Source organism: Nerophis lumbriciformis, linkage group LG22, assembly GCF_033978685.3.
Source record: "Nerophis lumbriciformis linkage group LG22, RoL_Nlum_v2.1, whole genome shotgun sequence".
NCBI classification, from domain to species: Eukaryota; Metazoa; Chordata; class Actinopteri; order Syngnathiformes; family Syngnathidae; genus Nerophis; species Nerophis lumbriciformis.
This window is the reverse complement of record NC_084569.2, coordinates 23,728,585-23,749,958: the sequence shown is the minus strand read 5'-3', so window position 1 is coordinate 23,749,958 and position 21,374 is coordinate 23,728,585. Positions and strand designations below refer to the sequence as shown.

The 21,374-nt window shown below is 43.2% G+C and overlaps 2 protein-coding genes across 2 annotated transcripts in view; one reads left to right on the top strand and one right to left on the bottom strand.

Moving 5' to 3' along the window:
• The window catches only part of gdpd3a (glycerophosphodiester phosphodiesterase domain containing 3a), a 30,617-nt gene extending 12,478 nt beyond the window's left edge, over positions 1-18,139 (top strand). Inside the window, exons 8-10 of the mRNA XM_061973554.2 lie at positions 9,104-9,163; positions 15,017-15,068; positions 17,929-18,139. Coding sequence (XP_061829538.1) covers positions 9,104-9,163; positions 15,017-15,068; positions 17,929-18,057 — 241 coding nt within the window. The 3' untranslated portion in view covers positions 18,058-18,139. The remainder of the gene's footprint in view (positions 1-9,103; positions 9,164-15,016; positions 15,069-17,928) is intronic.
• On the bottom strand, positions 9,511-13,813 carry LOC133615171 (uncharacterized). The gene is made up of 2 exons (XM_061973553.2): positions 13,411-13,813; positions 9,511-10,621 (listed from the first exon to the last, which is right to left on the bottom strand). The coding sequence occupies exons 1-2, from the start codon at positions 13,765-13,767 to the stop codon at positions 10,058-10,060; spliced, it is 921 nt and encodes a 306-aa protein (XP_061829537.1). The 5' UTR covers positions 13,768-13,813; the 3' UTR covers positions 9,511-10,057.
• Positions 18,140-21,374: the final 3,235 nt, after the last annotated feature.

The window sequence follows — 21,374 nt, the reverse complement described above, 5'->3', positions numbered from 1 at the left end:
TTTGGGTCTGGCATTCTGCATCTTCCTTTTCACAATACCCCACAGATTTTCTATGGGGCTAAGGTCAGGGGAGTTGGCGGGCCAATTTAGAACAGAAATACCATGGTCCGTAAACCAGGCACGGGTAGATTTTGCGCTGTGTGCAGGCGCCAAGTCCTGTTGGAACTTGAAATCTCCATCTCCATAGAGCAGGTCAGCAGCAGGAAGCATGAAGTGCTCTAAAACTTGCTGGTAGACGGCTGCATTGACCCTGGATCTCAGGAAACAGAGTGGACCGACACCAGCTGGACTGCTGCTGAGTGGTCCAAAGTCATGTTTTCTGACGAAAGCAAATTTTGCATTTCCTTTGGAAATCGAGGTCCCAGAGTCTGGAGGAAGACAGGAGAGGCACAGGATCCACGTTGCCTGAAGTCTAGTGTAAAGTTTCCACCATCAGTGATGGTTTGGGGTGCCATGTCATCTGCTGGTGTCGGTCCACTCTGTTTCCTGAGATCCAGGGTCAACGCAGCCGTCTACCAGCAAGTTTTAGAGCACTTCATGCTTCCTGCTGCTGACCTGCTCTATGGAGATGGAGATTTCAAGTTCCAACAGGACTTGGCGCCTGCACACAGCGCAAAATCTACCCGTGCCTGGTTTACGGACCATGGTATTTCTGTTCTAAATTGGCCCGCCAACTCCCCTGACCTTAGCCCCATAGAAAATCTGTGGGGTATTGTGAAAAGGAAGATGCAGAATGCCAGACCCAAAAACGCGGAAGAGTTGAAGGCCACTATCAGAGCAACCTGGGCTCTCATAACACCTGAGCAGTGCCAGAAACTCATCGACTCTATGCCACGCCGCATTAACGCAGTAATTGAGGCAAAAGGAGCTCCAACCAAGTATTGAGTATTGTACATGCTCATATTTTTCATTTTCATACTTTTCAGTTGGCCAACATTTTTAAAAATCCCTTTTTTGTATTAGCCTTAAGTAATATTCTAATTTTGTGACACACGGAATTTTGGATTTTCATTTGTTGCCACTTCAAATCATCAAAATTAAATGACATAAACATTTGAATGCATCAGTCTGTGTGCAATGAATAAATATAATGTACAAGTTACACCTTTTGAATGCAATTACTGAAATAAATCAAGTTTTTCAAAATATTCTAATTTACTGGCTTTTACCTGTATATAGCATCCACCCACAGTTTCAAAAGATCTTCAGTCTGTACAGGTTGCGTAGAACTAACATAGAAAAATCTAAGTAAGCCATCTGAAGAAAGTTAGTCCAACCTTACTTGTACTACTTTCTTCAGATGGCTTACTTAGATTTTTCTACGTTAGTTTACCACAGGTAACACCACACCCACTCTTTTTGTAAGTATGGACTCCAACTCCTTGAGTCCATAGCTACAAAAAGAGCGGGTGTGGTGCTACCTGTTATATACTGCTTTCCGAGACCAGACTTGATAGTTCTATTGAGGACTCTGAGATAGAAATTGTCAATTACACGGTAGTCAGAAGGGACGGAAATCGATGTGGGGGAGGGGTTTGTATGTATGTAAGATCTGATATCTGTTTTAATGTATGGAATGATTTGGAGCAAAGTGATATAGAGGCAGTGTGGCTCTATATCATTTTCCCTAAAACCAAACCACTGTTAATTGGCTCCCTGTACAGACCCCCAACTCAAAACTCATTCTATGAACAGCTAAACGAGGGATCAGCTGATTTAGGCAATTCTGAAGTGATACTGGTTGGTGATTTGAACACCAACATCATGAAAAAAGAGACTCCTATCTACAAATCCTTCAGTAATTACTGTAAGCTACATAGCCTGAAACAGCTGATCACTTGATTCACATGGGTGTGCCCTGCTGCTCAAACCGTCATTGATTTGGTTTTGACATCAGACCGGACCAAGATCTCCAGAAGTGGTGTAATCGAGTGCAGAATAAGTGATCACTTCATCATTTTCTGCACACGTAAAATTCAGAAATCTGTATCAGATTGTCACAACACAATAAGATTCAGATCGATGAAAAAGTACACCAGCAAAGCTCTAACAGCAGCCCTGGAGGGACTGGACTGGTCAAATGTACTAAATTGCTCATCGGTTGAAAAAGCATGGGCATGCTTCAAATCCAACTTCCTGCATGTATCTGACCAGCTAGCACCCATGAAAGCTTCCAGGGTAAAATCCAGAACAGAACCCTGGATCAATGCAGACATAATAGAAGCCATGAAACTTAGAAATGACAAACACGCTAAGTTCACTAAAAACAGGACTGAACCGCTCCTTAAGAATACAAAAAGCTAAGAAACGAAGTAACTAATATGATCAGGAAAGCCAAATCCAGTTACTTCAACAAAAAAATAGGGAAAATAAAAATAACCCGCAAAAACTCTGGAAGACGCTGAAACAATTGGGCCACAGCAGTCTCAAAACAATAACCACCAACCTCAATTTGAAAATAAATGGCTCACTCATCACAGACAAACTGAATGTTGCAAATTGCTTTAACAGATTTTACTCAACCATCGCTTACGTTGACGTCCAAAACTTTTACAAAAACAAAGGGGTACGCAAGGATGCCTTCAAGTTTGTCAAAGGTAAAACTGATAATGTGTTAAAGAAACTCAGCTCGCTGCAGCCAAACAAAGCCACAGGACATGATAATATTCCCACCAGATTTCTTAGAGACGCAGCTGTCCCGATTGCCCCAATGGTTGCTCATATCACCAACTTGTCTATCGATCAGAATTCAAGTTGGCGAGAATATCACCTCTGTATAAAAAAAGGAAACAAATTGGACCCCGGCAACTACCGCCCTGTTTCCATCCTTTGCTCCATCTCAAAGGTTATTGAGAGGTTAATATATGAGCAAATAGATCATTGTCTATCAAATCGCGAGCTCCTATTCAAATTTCAATCAGGATTCAGAAAATCACATTCCACCGGTACATGCCTACTGTACCTAACTGACTACATCAGGCGACAGATAGACATGGGCAAGTACTGTGGAATGGTTATGCTGGACCTTCAAAAGGCATTCGACACAGTTAACCACCCAATACTGTTAAACAAGTTGAGGGCAATCGGTTTTGACAGCATTGCCACAAACTGGATGAAATCATACCTTGAGGATAGAGAACAGGTGGTCGAGGTGAACAGATCACTGTCTTCTCCTCTCAAGGTGAGCTGTGGTGTCCTTTCTGGGACCATTGTTATTCTTGATTTACATTAACGATATGAAATCAGCATATAACAGCAATTTGTTCCTGTTCGCGGACGATTCTGCGATCCTGGTCGGACAGGGACAAATTGAAGGTTGAAAGTACACTCAGCACCAAATTAAGTCATCTCTGTCTCTGGCTTTCCGATAACAAACTGTCACTACACTTGAGTAAAACAGAGTCCATCCTATTTGGGTCCAAGCACAACCTAGGTAAATCCGCGGGCTTTACGGTTAAAGCAGGTGATACCATAATCACCAGCAAAGACAAGGTAATTTACCTAGGTTGTGTATTGGACAACACTCTCTCGGGTGAAAAAATGGCATTAAAAGCAATCACCAAGATCAATAATAAAATTCAATTTTTGGGCAGGATTTCTGCGTTTATCAACACTTAAGACCCTTGCCGGTGCCCTCATACAGTGTCATTTTGACTACGCCTGCACCTCATGGTTCACCAGTATCCCCAAGCCACTAAAAACGAAACTGCAAATTTCCCAAAACAAGCTGATGAGACTCCTGCTCAACCTCCATACAGGACTCACCTAACTCAAGCCCATCCATCCATCCATCCATTTTCTACCGCTTATTCCCTTTGGGGTCGCGGGGGGCGCTGGAGCCTATCTCAGCTACAATCGGGCGGAAGGCGGGGTTCACCCTGGACAAGTCGCCACCTCATCGCAGGGCCAACACAGATAGACAGACAACATTCACACTCACATTCACACACTACGGCCAATTTAGTGTTGCCAATCAACTTATCCCCAGGTGCATGTCTTTGGAGGTGGGAGGAAGCCGGAGTACCCGGAGGGAACCCACGCAGTCACGGGGAGAACATGCAAACTCCACACAGAAAGATCCCGAGCCTGGGATTGAACCCCAGACTACTCAGCACCTTCGTATTGTGAGGCAGACGCACTAACCCCTCTTCCACCGTGCTGCCCACTTTACCAAATTAGGATGGCTTAGAGTTGAGGAAAGAGTACACCAAATTGCAATGTGCCTGGTATTCAAAATACTCAGAGAAACTGTCCCCAAGTACCTGTCGAACTATTTCACCAGAGTAAGTGATGCTCACAGGTACTACACGAGAGGGAGTTCCTCAGACCTCGTCCCCCCCAAATTCAAGTGGAACGCACTACCAACAGTAACAACTGTTTACATCAATAAATTCGAACTTCCATCCATCCATCCATTTTCTACCGCTTATTCCCTTCGGGGTCGCGGGGGGCGCTGGAGCCTATCTCAGCTACAATCGGGCGGATGGCGGGTACACCCTGGACAAGTCGCCACCTCATCGCCACCTAAATTCGAACTTCCCTACTAAATTTTAAAACTGCCATAAAATCATTGCTCAGCTCAACCTCTACCTGATCGGAACCAAAATTGATCCCCATCAAACAGGTTTATATGTGGTTATAGTGTATATATATTTTCTCATTCTGTTTTGCACACTCTTGGAGTCAACATGTGCAAAGTCATATACATAGTGTCATGTACATTGTGTATATAACCCCCCCCCACACACATTTTTTGTATATATTGTTTTTCAAATCACCTGACATGTATACTGTGTATATGTACATCATTTATCAATTTTTTTAACGTAATTTTTTATATACTTGTTACAGGTTATATATCTTTTATAATTGAATGTATCAAATGTGATGAATATTTAATAGACCACAATAGAAACAAGCCTCTTGGCTTTTTGTGCCATCCATTTGCCTTCTTAAAGCATTAGATGGATTCAATTCTTTAAGATGCATACTTGCCAACCCTCCCGGATTTTCAGGGAGACTCCCGAAATTCAGCGCCTCTCCCGAAAACCTCCCGGGACAAATTTTCTCCCGAAAATCTCCCGAAATTCAGGCGGACCTGGAGGCCACGCCCCCTCCAGCTCCATGCGGACCTGGAGGGTCCACATTGAGCAATGTTGTTGTAATATATTGAGTTGGAGGCAATAAACTGGCGAGGGGATGAAGTACGTCTCTTTACTGTAGACTTCAGAACAGACTCACGCACTTGACATCAGGTGCGCAACACCACGTAAATCGTTGGCCAACCAAAAAGTAACCCCAGTACGCTATAGCCAACATTCACCAGGGGATGGCAACAGACAAACATAGATCACTCTATTACATTCCTCCCCTTTTAGAAATGTAGAAGTTACTCAAAAGAAATAAACAACCCAACCAAAAAATGCAGCAGCTCAATTAAAAAACTGTACTTAAGCCACATTCTTTTTTTTTTTTTTAGTACTTAACCCTCATTTGTAAACAATAACATGCTTATTATACAAACAGTTTTTGTACATCTTTAACACATATTTGTATACTGTCTTCAGAGATTCAGTTTTTTTGGTGGTACTCGAAACCTTTCTGGGTACCTGCGGATCACTGGTGGGGTTTTTGTTGTGGGTGATTTGGGTTCTGATGATGGCAACTCAGTAGCTCTTGAATCTGGTTCAATGATGAGAGTAGTTTGTGTCTGACTCACTGATGGTCCTGGTGATGGAACTGAAACAGCACTGTCCAGTTGTACTGATGGCACATTTTCTGCAACATATATATATATATATATATATATATATATATATATATATATATATATATATATATATATATATATATATAAGAACAAACTGCTTCTTTAGAACAGCTCGTTTTTTCATGCACATGAGATATAGCTTAGGCCAGGGGTGCTCATTAAGGTCGATCTCGGAGGGTGTGTCAGTCGATCACCAGCCAGGCATTAAAAAAAAAGAGTCCTAAAAATGAGCGATCATAAATCTTCACTATGACGTCACTTTCGTCACTTGATTGACATTCACGGCACCCGAGGGTCTTCTGAGATGACGCTGGCTGCTGCCAGCTCATTAAAATTACCGACTGGAAGGCGAGAAACACTTTATTTTAACAGACTCTGTCGTCAAAACTCCAAAGACCGACTGCACAGTTGCGCTAACAAAACAAGAGTCTCAGAAAGCTGGCGTGCACAAGCTAGCAAGCTACGGAGTTTGCCGACAATGTATTTCTTGTAAAGTGTATACAAAGGAGTACGGAAGCTGGACAAATAAGATGCCAAAAACCAACCACTTTCATGTGGTATTGGACAGAAAGGAGGACTTTTTTCTCCTCCATTCGAAAATGCGGACGTTTTTAGCACCACTGTCTGATTCCAATCAATGCAAGTCATCAGAATCAGGTAATGCACCAACTGATATTCTTGTCTTCATGATAGAAAGGAATCTATATGTGTTAAACATGCCTGTATTGTCTTTAAACACCTTAACTTGTTAACAATATTAACTATATGTGTTAAACATGCTTGCATTAAGGCTTCACGGTGGCAGAGGGGTTAGTGCATCTGCCTCACAATACGAAGGTCCTGAGTAGTCTTGGGTTCAATCCCGGGCTCGGGATCTTTCTGTGTGGAGTTTGCATGTCCTCCCCGTGACTGCGTGGGTTCCCTCCGGGTACTCCGGCTTCCTCCCACTTCCAAAGAAATGCACCTGGGGATAAGTTGATTGGCAACACTAAATTGGCCCTAGTGTGTGGATGTGAGTGTGAATGTTGTCTGTCTATCTGTGTTGGCCCTGCGATGAGGTGGCGACTTGTCCAGGGTGTACCCCGCCTTCCGCCCGATTGTAGCTGAGATAGGCTCCAGCGCCCCCCGCGACCCCAAAGGGAATAAGCGGTAGAAAATGGATGGATGGATGCTTGCATTATCTTTAAACACCTTTAACTTATTAACAATATTAACTTTATGTGTTAAACATGCTTGTATTATCATTAAACACCTTTAACTTGTTAACAACATTAACTATATGTGTTAAACATGCTTGTATTATCTTTAAACACCTCTAACTTATTAATAATATTAACTATATGTATTAAACATGCTTGTATTATCATTAAACACCTTTAACTTGTTAACAATATTAACTATATGTATTAAACATGCTTGCATTATCTTTAAACACCTTTAACTAGTTAACAATATTAACTATATGTATTAAACATACTTGTATTATCATTAAACACCTTTAATTTATTAACAATATTAACTATATGTATTAAACATTCTTGTATTATCATTAAACACCTTTAATTTATTAAAAATATTAATTATGTGTTAAACATGATTGCATTATCATTAAACACCTTTAACTTATTAACAAAAACATATATTTCATAAATAAGTAAATATAAATTATATATATGAATGAGGTAGATCCCCACGACTTGATCAATTGAAAAGTAGCTCACCTGCAGAAAAAGTGTGAGCACCCCTGGCTTAGGCAATTGCCCACACTACTAGAAAATGAGTCATAATGAAACAAATTAAGTAAAAATAAAATTAAAAAAAGAATAAATATTAAAAAAAACTTATATGTATATATATATATATATATATATATATATATATATATGTATATATATGTTTGTGTGTTTTTTTGTATATATATGTGTGTATACATACAAAATAAAAAATATATACAATAAAAATACAATAACATACATGTTTATATATAGATGTATACTGTATACATGTATACATATACTGTATATATGTACATATATATACTGTGTAAGGCAAGGCAATTTTATTTAGGGAGCACAATTCAAAGTGCTATACAGTAAATTAAAAGAAGGTAAACATAAAAATATAATTCATAATTCAAAATAAAATCAGTAAATACAATCATCTTTAAAGCAATCTTAATTATTTAAAATAAATCAAATAGTGTGAAAAAAATACTTTCAGTTGTTATATGCACAATTACATAAACGTGTTTTCAGCTTGGATTTTAACATTGCCAACGTTGAGACCCATCTCACATCTGCAGGAAGACTATTCTAGATTTTAGCAGCATAAGACTGAAACGCAGTTTCACCGTGTATATGGATACATATATACACGGTGTATATGTATATATATATATATATATATATATATATATATATATATATATATATATATATATATATATATATATATATATATATATATATGTATATTTATACATATATACTCGGTATATATATGTTTATGTATACATATATATATACCATATATATATATATATGTATATGTATACATATATACATGGTATATATATGTTTATGTATACATATATACACGGTATATACATGTTTATGTATATATATATATATATATACACGATATATATATATGTTTATGTATACATACTGTATATACACAGGTATATATGAATTCTGTACTCACCTTTTTAGGATTTCCTATAATTTTCATTATAGTTTTATTTATACATTTTGTATCCATTGATGCATTTTATTCTTAATTAGTATTTGTTAAAAACAATTTTTGTGTGAAAATTCAAACTAGTGATGTCACTGTCAATGCATGGAAATATGACACCGCCTTCTCGAATGTTTACAATGAAAACACAACAAAAATGAAAATTATAGTAAAATAATATTTCAGAAAAATTAACATTTGTGTAATTGTAAATGATTTCCTTAAATAAAAAAAGCTATAAGAACGAACAAGTCTTATGAATGGTTCTTTGAAAAAAAGGGCCCTTCAAGAACCGGCTCCCTTACAAGAGCCATAAATTCCATCATGGGCTACGGCAGCACCACTAGGACAAAATGCATCAATACATATAAAAGCAAGAAGTGCAAGACAACAAAACACCTGACAACGCAGCATAATGACAGTTGCACAAACATCAACAGGTGCCATTTTTCTTAGTTTTTCCATGTCCCGATTTCATGCAGCCTGTTTCTTCAGAATTTTACTAAATACACTTTGGACACTCCTGATCTATTGTGTGTTTGTTGGAAGATTCATGTCCTGCATTGTAATCCCAAGTGTCTCTTTTTGTGTGAGCAGGTCCTTTATTCCCCAAAAGAAGATCCTGAGGAACAGACTGATCGTGACGTTGATAGAAAAGTGAGACAATGTGTCAATTTGGCTTCTTTTTTTGGGGCGGCACATTTCTAATGCTCATTCTTTTTCGAGCAAGGAATCTTAATTTGCAACTTCAACTTGAGTCAAAACTAATGTCAAACTGCCAAGTAGTGGAAGCGTGAGATTTTTGTGCATGGTATAAAACAACAACGCTATTGACCTAACCTTTATGTGAGGAAACTAAGTCCGAAAATTCAGTTGTAATACACTTTTACACCACCTGTAAGCGTAAAAATTATGACTAAAATTGACAATTTAGTTAAGAAACAATAATTTATTTTATTTATTTTACCACAACGGAATTGTATGTAAATTGATTTTTCGTCCATTATTTGTGAGTACCTTCTTATGGAGTATATATTTGGTTAGTACTTATTTTTCTAATCAGCCTGACCTAAGCCCAATTTGTATATGTTGAATAAATAATAAGATTTGTGATTAACACGTTTCATCTCATGTGACAAGGTTGTAAACTGTAAGTCGGTTAGATATCATTATTGAATACAATTAAAATCAATAGTAAGATGACTCTTCAGTGTAAATATTTGAGTGGGACTCCAGCCCCTCTGTAGTGGAAAAGTGGGGCCTCGAGGTCAAAATGTTTAGTAATCATATTTTATTTATTGTATTTTTTTTAGATTCTGGTTATCTTAAAATGAGCTAACTTCCCACAATTGAGTACACTGGTCTGTATCTAAACACATAAATAAGTACAGTGTAGATAAATACATAAATAAGTACAGTGTATCTATACACATAAATAAGTACAGTGTAGTGTAGCAATGTCTAGGTTCGGGTTCGTCTGGGACCACAGGAACTCCGATGCAGCGTTTACAATTATTTTATTTTCTTTCTTCCAAAGTCTCTTTCCGCTTTTCAGCGTCTCTCTCGTGGTGTCGCTCTCGTGTTCTCCAGCCCACACCACCCCCTCATGGTCTCCGAGGCTGCTGTCTGCCGCTTTATGGCCGGCCCCTGCACACACCCCGCCCGCAGGGAACGCGTGAACCACGCCCCTCTCCACATGCCTCCACCGCTAGACTCAGGCCGGGCAGCCGTCCGGCCGCGTCCACTCCCCCCCACACCCCCCCATAGCGGGGGGAGAGAGGAAGTCGGCCACGGCCATCTGCGCACCCGGCCTGTGGACCACCCGGAAGTTGTAGGGCTGTAATGCCAGATACCACCGGTGATCCGCGCGTTGGCGTCCTTCATGCGGTGGGGCCACTGGAGCGGTTTGTGGTCCGAGCAGAGACTGAAGGCACGCCCCAACAGGTAGTAGCGGAGGGCCCCGACCGCCCACCGGATGGCAAGGCACTCCCTCTCCACCGTGCTGTACCTTGCCTCCCGGTCAGAGAGTTTACGGCTGATGTACAGCACGGGGCGGTCGACATCCCCCACCCGCTGGGGCAGCACCGCCCCCAGCCTCCGGCCCGACGCGTCCGCCTGCAGACAGAAAGGGATGTCAAAGTTAGGCATGTGCAGCACCGGCTCCTCGCAAAGTGCTGTTTTTACCTTCTCAAACCCCTGCTGGCACTGCTCCATCCACTGGACCAGTTCTGGGGCACCCTTCCGGGTGAGGTCAGTCAGTGGGCCGGTCAAGTCCGCGAACCGGGGAATGAACCGGCGGTAATAGCCCGTCAGTCCCAAAAACTGCCTCACCTCTTTTTTTGTCTTGGGGGGTGGACAGGCCGCGATTGCCGCTGTTTTGTCTACCTGCGGCCGCACCTGTCCCCCTCCCAAGTGGTACCCCAGATACTGTACCTCCCTCCGGCCAACTGCGCACTTCGCCGGGTTGGCGGTGAGCCCCGCCCGCCTCAGGGACTTGAGCACCGCCCCCACCCGCCGCATGTGCTGTTCCCAGCTGCCACTCTGGATGATGACACCATCCAGGTAGGCAGCCACGTATGCAGCGTGGGGGCGCAGCACGCGGTCCATGAGGCGCTGGATCGTGGCGGGCGCACCGAACAAGCCAAACGGAAGTGTTACGAATTGGTACAAACCTTCCGGAGTGGAGAAAGCCGTTTTTTCTCGGGACTCTGGTGACAAGGGAATCTGCCAGTAGCCTTTGGTCAAATCCAGTGTCGTGAAAAAACGAGCAGTGCCCAGCTGATCTAGGAGCTCGTCGACCCGAGGCATTGGGTACGCGTCAAAACGTGATATTTCATTCACCCTGCGGTAATCCACACAGAACCGCACAGTCCCGTCCCTCTTCCCAACCAGAACAACGGGACTGCACCACGCGCTGTGGGATTCTTCTATTACACCCAACTCAAGCATGGTTTTTAATTCCTCCCGAACCACTTTGCGCTTGTGTTCGGGAAGCCGATATGGTCGAGACCGCACCGTAACCCCCGAGCTGGTCTCAATATGATGTCGGATGAGATCCGTGCGACCGGGCCGCGAGGAGAACACATCAGAGTAGCGCTGCTGTAACTCAGCAACCTCCACTCTCTGCGCCAATGTGAGCTGGTCATCGGACAGGCAAGCCGAGGGGGCGGGCCAGAGCACGGGATCTACGGCCCCAACTCCTCCTCCTCCCTCACTACTGTCACCATGGAAACAGGCTCCGCCTCCTTCCACGCCTTCAGCAGGTTCAGATGGTAAATCTGAGTGTCTCCGCGTCGGTCCGAGCGCCGAACCTCATAATCGACATCACCCACTTGCCGTGCGACCTCAAAGGGTCCCTGCCACTTTGCAAGTAATTTGGAGTTTGAGGTTGGAAGCAATACAAGCACTTTTTCTCCCGGTGCGAATTTGCGTAGTTGGGTCCCCCTGTTATACGTGCACCGCTGACGCTCTTGGGCACGGAGCAAATTCTCACGTGACAAGTGCCCCACCTTGTGGAGTTTTGCTCGCATGTCCATGACGTACTGAATTTCATTTTTGCTGGAGCTCGGACCCTCCTCCCAGCTTTCCTTAATAACGTCCAGCACTCCGCGAGGCCTTCGGCCGTACAATAACTCAAACGGTGCAAAACCAACTGAGGCCTGGGGTACCTCGTGCATCGCAAACATTAGGGGGTCCAACCAAACAATTCTGTTTGTCCTCGTGCATAAACTTACGGATCATGGTTTTCAGCGTTTTATTTAATCTCTCCACCAGCCCATCTGTTTGCGGATGATATACGCTGGTGCGGATCGCTTTAATTCCCAATAACCCGTAAAGTTCCTTTATCGTGCGCGACATAAAGGACGTGCCTTGGTCAGTCAGAATCTCTTTCGGGATTCCAACTCGGGAGATGACCTGAAACAGCGCTTGCGCAACACTCTTGGCAGAGATAGAGCGCAAGGGCACTGCTTCGGGATAGCGCGTTGCGTAATCCACCAGGACTAACACAAAGCGGTATCCCCATGTGCTCGGGTGAAATGGTCCGATGAGGTCCATCCCAATTCTCTCGAACGGGACCTCCATGAGCGGTAATGGGCGCAAGGGTGCCTTAGGGGTGGCCGCTGGGTTCACCAGCTGGCAGTCTGGGCAGGCAGCGCACCAACGGCGCACGTCTGCCCGGAGGCCTGGCCAATAGAATCGGACCATGACCCGATTAAGTGTTTTATCATACCCTAAATGACCAGACATGGGATTAAAATGCGCCGCCTGGAAAACCATTTCCCGGCGGCGTTTTGGCACCAACAACTGGGTGTGTTCCTCCCCGGTTTGAGTGTCACGGCCCACTCGGTACAATCTATCCCGAATAATTGAAAAATGGGGGAATACCCGCGCTTTCCCCGGGCGCACCAGCTGACCGTCAATATAATCCACCTGGTCCCAGGCCTCGCGCAAGGTTTCATCATGGGACTGTTCGAGGGGAAAATCCTCAGTAGGTTGCCACCGGGGGGCCTCCCGCGAAGCCCCCCCCCCCGGTTTCCGCTCGGCAGTACCGGATGCAGCCGCGTTGCCGCTGAGAACTGCGCGGATACTCCCCTCGCCTACTGTCCGTGAATGCACCCCCACACATTGCGTCACCAACTGGTTAAATCTCGGCCAATTCGTCCCTAGAATTACGGGGTGCGTAAGTTGCGCGCTTACGGCAATCTTGACTTTATGCTTTTGATCTTTATATAAAAAATTTCCACTGGCACAATAGGGTACTCGTGCACATTCCCATGAATACAACTAATTTTCACCCGTGTTGCATGCCTCAATACCCCGGGTCAAATCAGATTTTGGTGGATCATGGACTGTTTACAACCCGAATCCACCATCGCCCGGTATGTACTCCCTTGTACCCTTACCGGGACGCAGTACGTCTCCCCCAGATCGGGGGCGGGTGCTGGAGGCCCGACAACCTGCATCACCTGCCCCACTTCCATCATGGAGCACTCCCGGCACGTGCCCGGGCCGTCCGCACCTCCAGCACACCGGCCCTGGTGTTTGAGGCGCCATCTGCGAGGGAAGCCCCCTCTCCGCAGCGCCGGTACCCTGAAATGCACCAACAGAGGAGATATTATATCCCCGTGTCCCCCCCCTTGCTGTGTATATGTGGGTGCGATTTTTTGTTGGATGCCCGCGTGGGGGACCTGCTCGTTGGCTCCGGGTGGGTCGGCCGTGCGTGGTCGCTGCTCCCGGGACGTTTCCTCCATCCCCCCCATAGCGGGGAGAGTCGTCGGCGGGGTGCTGGGGTGGGCCTTTCGGCTGTTTTTGGGGTTGCCTCCCGCTGGACCGCCAGGTGCTCCTCCGCCAGTTGTGTAACTGGCGGAGGAGCACCTGGCGGTCCGTGTGGTACCGCACCCATGCTGAGGTCCTGGCCGGGAGGACATCAATAATATGTTCTAGGATGATGGACTCCAACATCTTTGGGTCCAGCCCATTGGGCTGGAGCCACTGGGTTGCCGCGTCCCTCATCCGGTATGCCAACACGAAGGACCGGTCCTCTGACCCCAACTTCATGGCCCGGAACTTTCGGCGGTGGTCTTCGGGGCTGCTGCCGACCCGGTCCAAGATGGTGTGGCGTAGATTGGCGTACTGCATGCGGGCGGTCGCCGGGAGACTCAGCGCCGCCCGCTGCGCCTCCCCCACCAGGAGCGGCAGCAGCTTCGCGCCCCATTCCTCCTCCGGCCACTTGCACGACGTCGCCGTGGCCTCGAAGACATCCAGGAATGCTTGGGGGTCCTCCCCCTCCACCATGCGCTTCATGGAGGACATCCCTCCCGCTGCCTCTGCTCTGTTCATCAGCACTCGCAGCACTTGGGTCTGCTGTCTGCTCGCCGCTGACAACTCGGCCAGAACTTGGCCCAGCGCCTCCAAAGGGGTTGGTGCCGACATCCTCTTCCTGGTCCGCTTTCCTGTTGGGCGCCACAGTAGCAATGTCTCGGTTCGGGTTCGTCTGGGACCACAGGAACTGGCACAACCCTCCGATGCAGCGTTTACATTTATTTTATTTTATTTCTCCCAAAGTCTCTTTCCGCTTTTCAGCGTCTCTCTCGTGGTGTCGCTCTCGTGTTCTCCAGCCCACACCACCCCCTCATGGTCTCCGACGCTACTGTCTGCCGCTTCATGGCCGGCCCCTGCACACACCCCGCCCGCAGGGAACGCGTGAACCACGCCCCTCTCCACATGTAGATAATCACATAAATAAGTACAGTGTAGATAAACACATAACTAAGTACAGTGTTACCAATTGCACTATTTGTTTTTTGACATTAAATTCATGTTTTCCTGCGATACGCCTGCCATCTCTGTATCTTGGGGTTCAAGACTGACAGCAGTCCCTGACAAGGACATGATTGGACAGATTTTTGGGACGCCACTGAAACGAGTTCAGCTACCTGATGTGTGTCTTTACTTTATGAATGTGTTTTTTGTGTCAAAATAATGAACTTGAAATATATTTAATTCTAGAGTCACGATGAGGAAAAGTCTCTTTGAACATCTTGCAGCTCGTGGGATTCAGGTATGATGCCATCCGTATTATTTCTTGTAGAATCCAAGTGATAGCCGTACTGGAACTGCTACCTTTTATAATCATATTTATTATTATTCCGTTTGTTTCCTCACATTTTGGCGGGGGGTCCCCGAACACACAACTTGGTGTTATAGTGATCTATCGTTTCTATCAGGGGTGTCCAAACTTTTTGACTTGGGGGTCACATGGGCTAAACAAATCTGGCTGGGAGCCGAAAAGCCGACTGCATGTAAAGTTACTAAATATATATATTGCTATGATAAAAACGGCATGAAACAACAACAAAAAAACACTTATAATCGGCGTATAGATCCGAAATAGATTCTAGAGATTTAAGCGTTGAAAGTAAAAAAATAATAATAATAATTCATGTTTAGGGCCCTTTTGGATCTCTGAGAATTTTTGGGGGGGTTTTCATATAAACTGTCATTTGTCAAAAAACAATAATGAATCAAAATCAATGTTATGAATTGTTGACCTGTTGAAGGCTCCAATCTCTTCACATCAAATATTCCACACATAAGAAAATTAAAAAAAAAAATTATAAGACTTATTCTGAACACTTTTATGAGTAGGGCTCTTTTGGATCCCTGGGAATTTTAGTAGGATTTTTAAAAACTACCTTTGTTAGAAAAAAATAAAATAATCAAAATCATTGTTATTAATTATTGACCTATTTAAGGCTCCAGTTGCTTCACATCAAATATTCCACTTTGAAAATAATGGGGGAAAATATGATATATTTTGTGTATTTGCCATAGCAAACAGGGTTTTCTTGAACAAAAAGGGCAAAAAAACATAAGAAAATAATAATAACTACATCAAAAGATAAATTAGAAGTTGATCTAGAGATTTAAGCATTGAAAAAAATGAATCTAAAACTACAAAGTCGTGTATAGAGGCTCTCACGGGTCTGCAAGTTGGCCTCAAGGGGTTCCAGACCCAAAACAAGAACACGGTAAAGGTATTGTATTTAGGGAACTTGCTTGATTTGGCGACGCTCAACAACACGCTTCTTTACCTCATCAGTGTCAACTGTCATGCATAGGGATGATACTCGAAACCGATTTTCCCGGTTGTTTGATAAGAAAAGAACCGAGTACTCGGACCCGAATCCCTTTTTGAGAACCGGTACCCGTTATCGAGACCACTATAGTAAAGAAAAAGAGTTGGTTCTTTATTCGAATCCTTGGGAACGAATCCCGTCCCGACCAGAAATGCCCCGTGGGACATCACAAGAAATGACGTCACGTAGCTCAGTCATTAGGCGCAGATAGCGAAAGCAGGAAAAACAATGGACCGGAAAAAGCGCTCCGAGGTGTTATAAAGTTCAAAACAAAAGGTATAATCCAATGAATAACTTTTCTGAGAGATTTGAGCAGGGTACAAACACATGACGAACCCTTTTACGACCAACCGGAAACATAGCAACCAAGCTAGCAACACACCTCCTTTAGCCATCTGTCGCAACGTTCTTAAAGCAACCGCAGCACATACATATATATAACATATGACATCTCCCTTTTTTAACTTTTGTTTTTCATTCCTTGTAAACAAAACAAAATCACACTGTATATGTGTTGTCTGTCGAATTATAAATAATGCAGACGAGGCGTGTTGGCTGAGTTCTTGGCGTTTACTTTCACAGCGTGCTCATAACCTCATTCTTAGCTGCCGGGTGGCGACATGCAACAACACTTTTCGGGTCTACCGCGCATGCCCGTCACTCCCGTTGCATGCTGGGTAGAGTAGTTGTTATATTCCCAAGCTCATAACATCACATCTTTCCCCCTATAAAGAAATAATGTTAACTCAATAAAGTGTATTTCTTTTTTTAGCTTTAGCTTTTCATTTTTTAGCATTGTAACCACATTTGCAAACAACTTTTCTCTTCAGAGAATTTTCTTTCAATAAAGAAATAAAGTGCAAAAATGTCAAAGCATCATAACAAACAGTTATGTAAATAGCAGCAGAAGTGCACTTTTTGGAGAGCTGTATTATTTTCAGTTTTGTGCCCAAGGGACTGATTTTATTTAACACTATATAATTATTTATACACCTATAGTGATCACAGAGACAGGTTGTTTTTGTGTTACTGTATGTATTAGTTTTTCTGAAAAATCCCACTTAATATACTTTGGGTAACAACAGTCAATATTTATTTATTTTATTTTATTTTTTTAGGGGGGGTAACAGTCAATATTTATTTATTTATTAGATTTAATTTTTTTCTTATATAATAAAAGCGAGCTTTTGTTAAACCAAATATTGTGTTTTTTTCCATATACAACCACCTATCTGGACTCGATAAGAGAATCGATAAGGAATCGGTTCAATAAGAGGATTCGATAATAGGCTCGGACTCGATCATTTCTTATCAAACATCATCCCTAGTCATGCATATGTCACAACTCAACTTATTGAACAAACTTAGATATTGTTTTCACCACAGTCACAATGCATGTATTGTGACATGTTGTCTTTGGGGATCATTTCATTGCATTCTTTCACAAAGAAAAGGCTAAAAAAATAAGGCTTTCTAGGGAATAATGCGATCTGTATTTTAAGGACCCCAACGATCGCGTTGTATCGACTTATTTTGACCATTTTTATGACTGACCAGGTCCCCGGGATCAAACTTGAGGGGGGCCCTAATGGTTAAAAAAAGACGTATATAGTCTATTGGTTTTGAAATGACAAATATCAAAACGGCCCCCGCATGTTTAGATTTTTCAGTGGAAAAAGTTTGTGAGCTCCTGAGTCATGTGCATGAAATACACGAGTGTTTTCCAACAATGAATACAATATTCCATCCAGTGCTTAACGTGTAATTGACGTGTGATTGCAGGTGCATTTGTTTGTGTGCAATAAGGACGAAGACATAAGGGCGGCGTTGGAGGTGGGAGCCACGGGGGTGATGAGTGACTACCCTTCACGTCTGTCACGCACCCTCAGTAGAATCAAACGTCAAGAGTGACCTGTCTGCTCACACGTGGCAGCTTTCTGGTGCACAACACACCAGACTGAAATGTAGACCTTAATAAAACAGGTGAACTTTTTAAAATTAAGTAAAATTTTTTGTTAAAGTTTGGAGTTATTTTTATGAAGAGCAACTAATTTTTTGGATTGTAAGGGTATTATTGTTACTCATTTTTGTCATGTCTGTGATTATGTTTTGTTTAAGTTATGTCCTGTTTGGTTGTTTAAGACTCTTAGTTCATGTTTACGCTCCCTTGTTTGGTCACCATGGTTACCCATTAGTTTCACCTGTTGCACATTTTGATTCACGCACCTGTCACTAATCATGTCACTGTTATTTAAGCCTGTCTTTTTCTGTTGGTCGTCCTGGCGACATTACCCTTGCAAACTCTGTTACCTCTGCTACTCTTTGATATCATAGTCCATGCCACAGTAAGTGCTTATGTTTCATGTCCATACTTTTGCCTTTGTGCTAGTTTTTGTTTCTTAGCCAAGTTTGTTCTCCGCCTTGTGTGCGCTTTTCGTTTGTATCTTTTTATAGTCATTATTAAATCATGTATCCACCTTCACGCCATGTCCGCTCCAATTTCCTTGCAACTCGGGAAAACAAACCCCGCCATAGTCCCCGTCATGACAATTTTCTGGGTAATCAAAATTATGATCCATTTTTGGGTTGTTTTTCAATGAGTAACCCATTTTTGGGTGGGAGGATCTGGACGAAGTGGCTGGGGAGAGGGAAGTCTGGGCTTCTCTGCTTAGGCTGCTGCTTCGCGACCCGACCTCGGATAACGGAAGAAATGGATGGATGGATGGCTTTTTTTTTTTAATTTAAAAGTTACTTTTTTCTTGAAGGAGACGTTATTACTCATTGACATGATTTACAATCACACATCTTATGTACATTAAATGCAACCTCTACCTTTTAAAGAGGTACTAAATATTTGAGCATGCTGTTTAGCAGTGGTCCCCAACATTCTTTGCACCACGGAAACGGTTTAATGTAGGCATTATTTTTTCCACTTGAGCCAGATAAACAGAGCAAAAATAAGTGCATGAAAAATCTTGTCCAGGGTGTACGCCGCCTTTCGCCCATGTGAGAGCTGGCATAGGCTGCAGCACCCGCCGTGACCCCGTAAGGGACAAGCGGTAGGAAATGGATGGATGGATGGATGTTCATTAATGTGCATTGTATCATGTCACAAAGTTAGAACAACTTCCTATGTATTTATTGTACATCTATTGGTGTGTCCAGTGCAGGGGTCGGCAACCCAACTTTGATCACTCTGATGCGGCTCAGCTGCATACAAACCCCGTTTCCATATGAGTTGGGAAATTGTGTTAGATGTAAATATAAATGGAATACAATGATTTGCAAATCCTTTTCAACCCATATTCAATTGAATGCACTACAAAGACAAGATATTTGATGTTCAAACTCATAAACTTTATTTTATTTTTTGCAAATAATAATTAACTTAGAATTTCATGGCTGCAACTCGTGCCGAAGTAGTTGGGAAAGGGCATGTTCACCACTGTGTTACATGGCCTTTCCTTTTAACAACACTCAGTAAACGTTTAGGAACTGAGGAGACACATTTTTTAAGCTTCTCAGGTGGAATTCTTTCCCATTCTTGCTTGATGTACAGTCAAGTTCAACAGTCCGGGGGTCTCCGTTGTGGTATTTTAGGCTTCATAAAGCGCCACACATTTTAAATGGGAGACAGGTCTGGACTACAGGCACTCTTTTACTATGAAGCCACATTGATGTAACACGTGGCTTGGCATTGTTTTGCTGAAATAAGCAGGGGCATCCATGGTAACGTTGCTTGGATGGCAACATATGTTGCTCCAAAACCTGTATGTACCTTTCAGCATTAATAGCGCCTTCACAGATGTGTAAGTTACCCATGTCTTGGGCACTAATACACCCCCATACCATCACAGATGCTAGCTTTTCAACTTTGCACCTATAACAATCCGGATGGTTCTTTTCCTCTTTGGTCCGGAGGACACGACGTCCACAGTTTCCAAAAACAATTTGAAATGTGGACTCGTCAGACCACAGAACACTTTTCCACTTTGTATCAGTCCATCTTAGATGAGCTCAGGCCCAGCGAAGCCGACGGCGTTTCTGGGTGTTGTTGATAAACTGTTTTCGCCTTGCATTGGAGAGTTCTAACTTGCACTTACAGATGTAGCGACCAACTCTAGTTACTGACAGTGGGTTTCTGAAGTGTTCCTAAGCCCATGTAGTGATATCCTTTACACACTGATGTCGCTTGTTGATACAGTACAGCCTGAGGGATCGAAGGTCACGGGCTTAGCTACTTACGTGCAGTGATTTCTCCAGATTCTCTGAACCATTTGATGACATTATGGACCGTAGATGGTGAAATCCCTAAATTCCTTGCAATAGCTGGTTGAGAAAGGTTTTTCTTAAACTGTTCAACAATTTGCTCACGCATTTGTTGACAAAGTGGTGATACTCGCCCCATCCTTGTTTGTGAAAGACAGAGCATTTCATGGAATCTACTTTTATACCCAATCATGGCACCCACTTGTTCCCAATGTGCCTGTTCACCTGTGGGATGTTCCAAATAAGTGTTTGATGAGCATTTCTCAACTTTATCAGTATTTATTGCCACCTTTCCCAACTTCTTTGTCCCGTGTTGCTGGCATCAAATTCTAAAGTTAATGATTATTTGCAAAAAAAAAAATGTTTATCAGTTTGAACATCAAATATGTTGTCTTTGTAGCATATTCAACTGAATATGGGTTGAAAATGATTTGCAAATCATTGTATTCCGTTTATACTTACATCTAACACAATTTCCCAACTCATATGGAAACGGGTTTTGTACTGGCCAACCCTCCCGATTTTTACGGGAGACTCCCGAATTTCAGTGCCCCTCCCGAAAATCTCACGGAACAACCATTCTCCGATTTTCACCCAGACAACAATAATGAGGGCGTGTCGTTATGGCACTGCCTTTAGCGTCCTCTACGACCTGTCGTCGCGTCCGCTTTTTCACCATACTAACTGCGTGCCGGCCCAGTCACATGTTGTATGCGGCTTCTGCATACGTACGTAAGTGACTGCAAGGCATACTTGATCAACAGCCATACAGGTTACACTGAGGGTGGCGATACAAACAACTTTAACACTGTTACAAATATGCGCCACACTGTGAACCCACACCAAACAAGAATGACAAACACATTTCGGGAGAACATCCGCACCGTAACACAACATAAACACAACAGAACAAATACCCAGAATCCCTTGCAGCTCAAACTCTTCCGGGCTACAATATG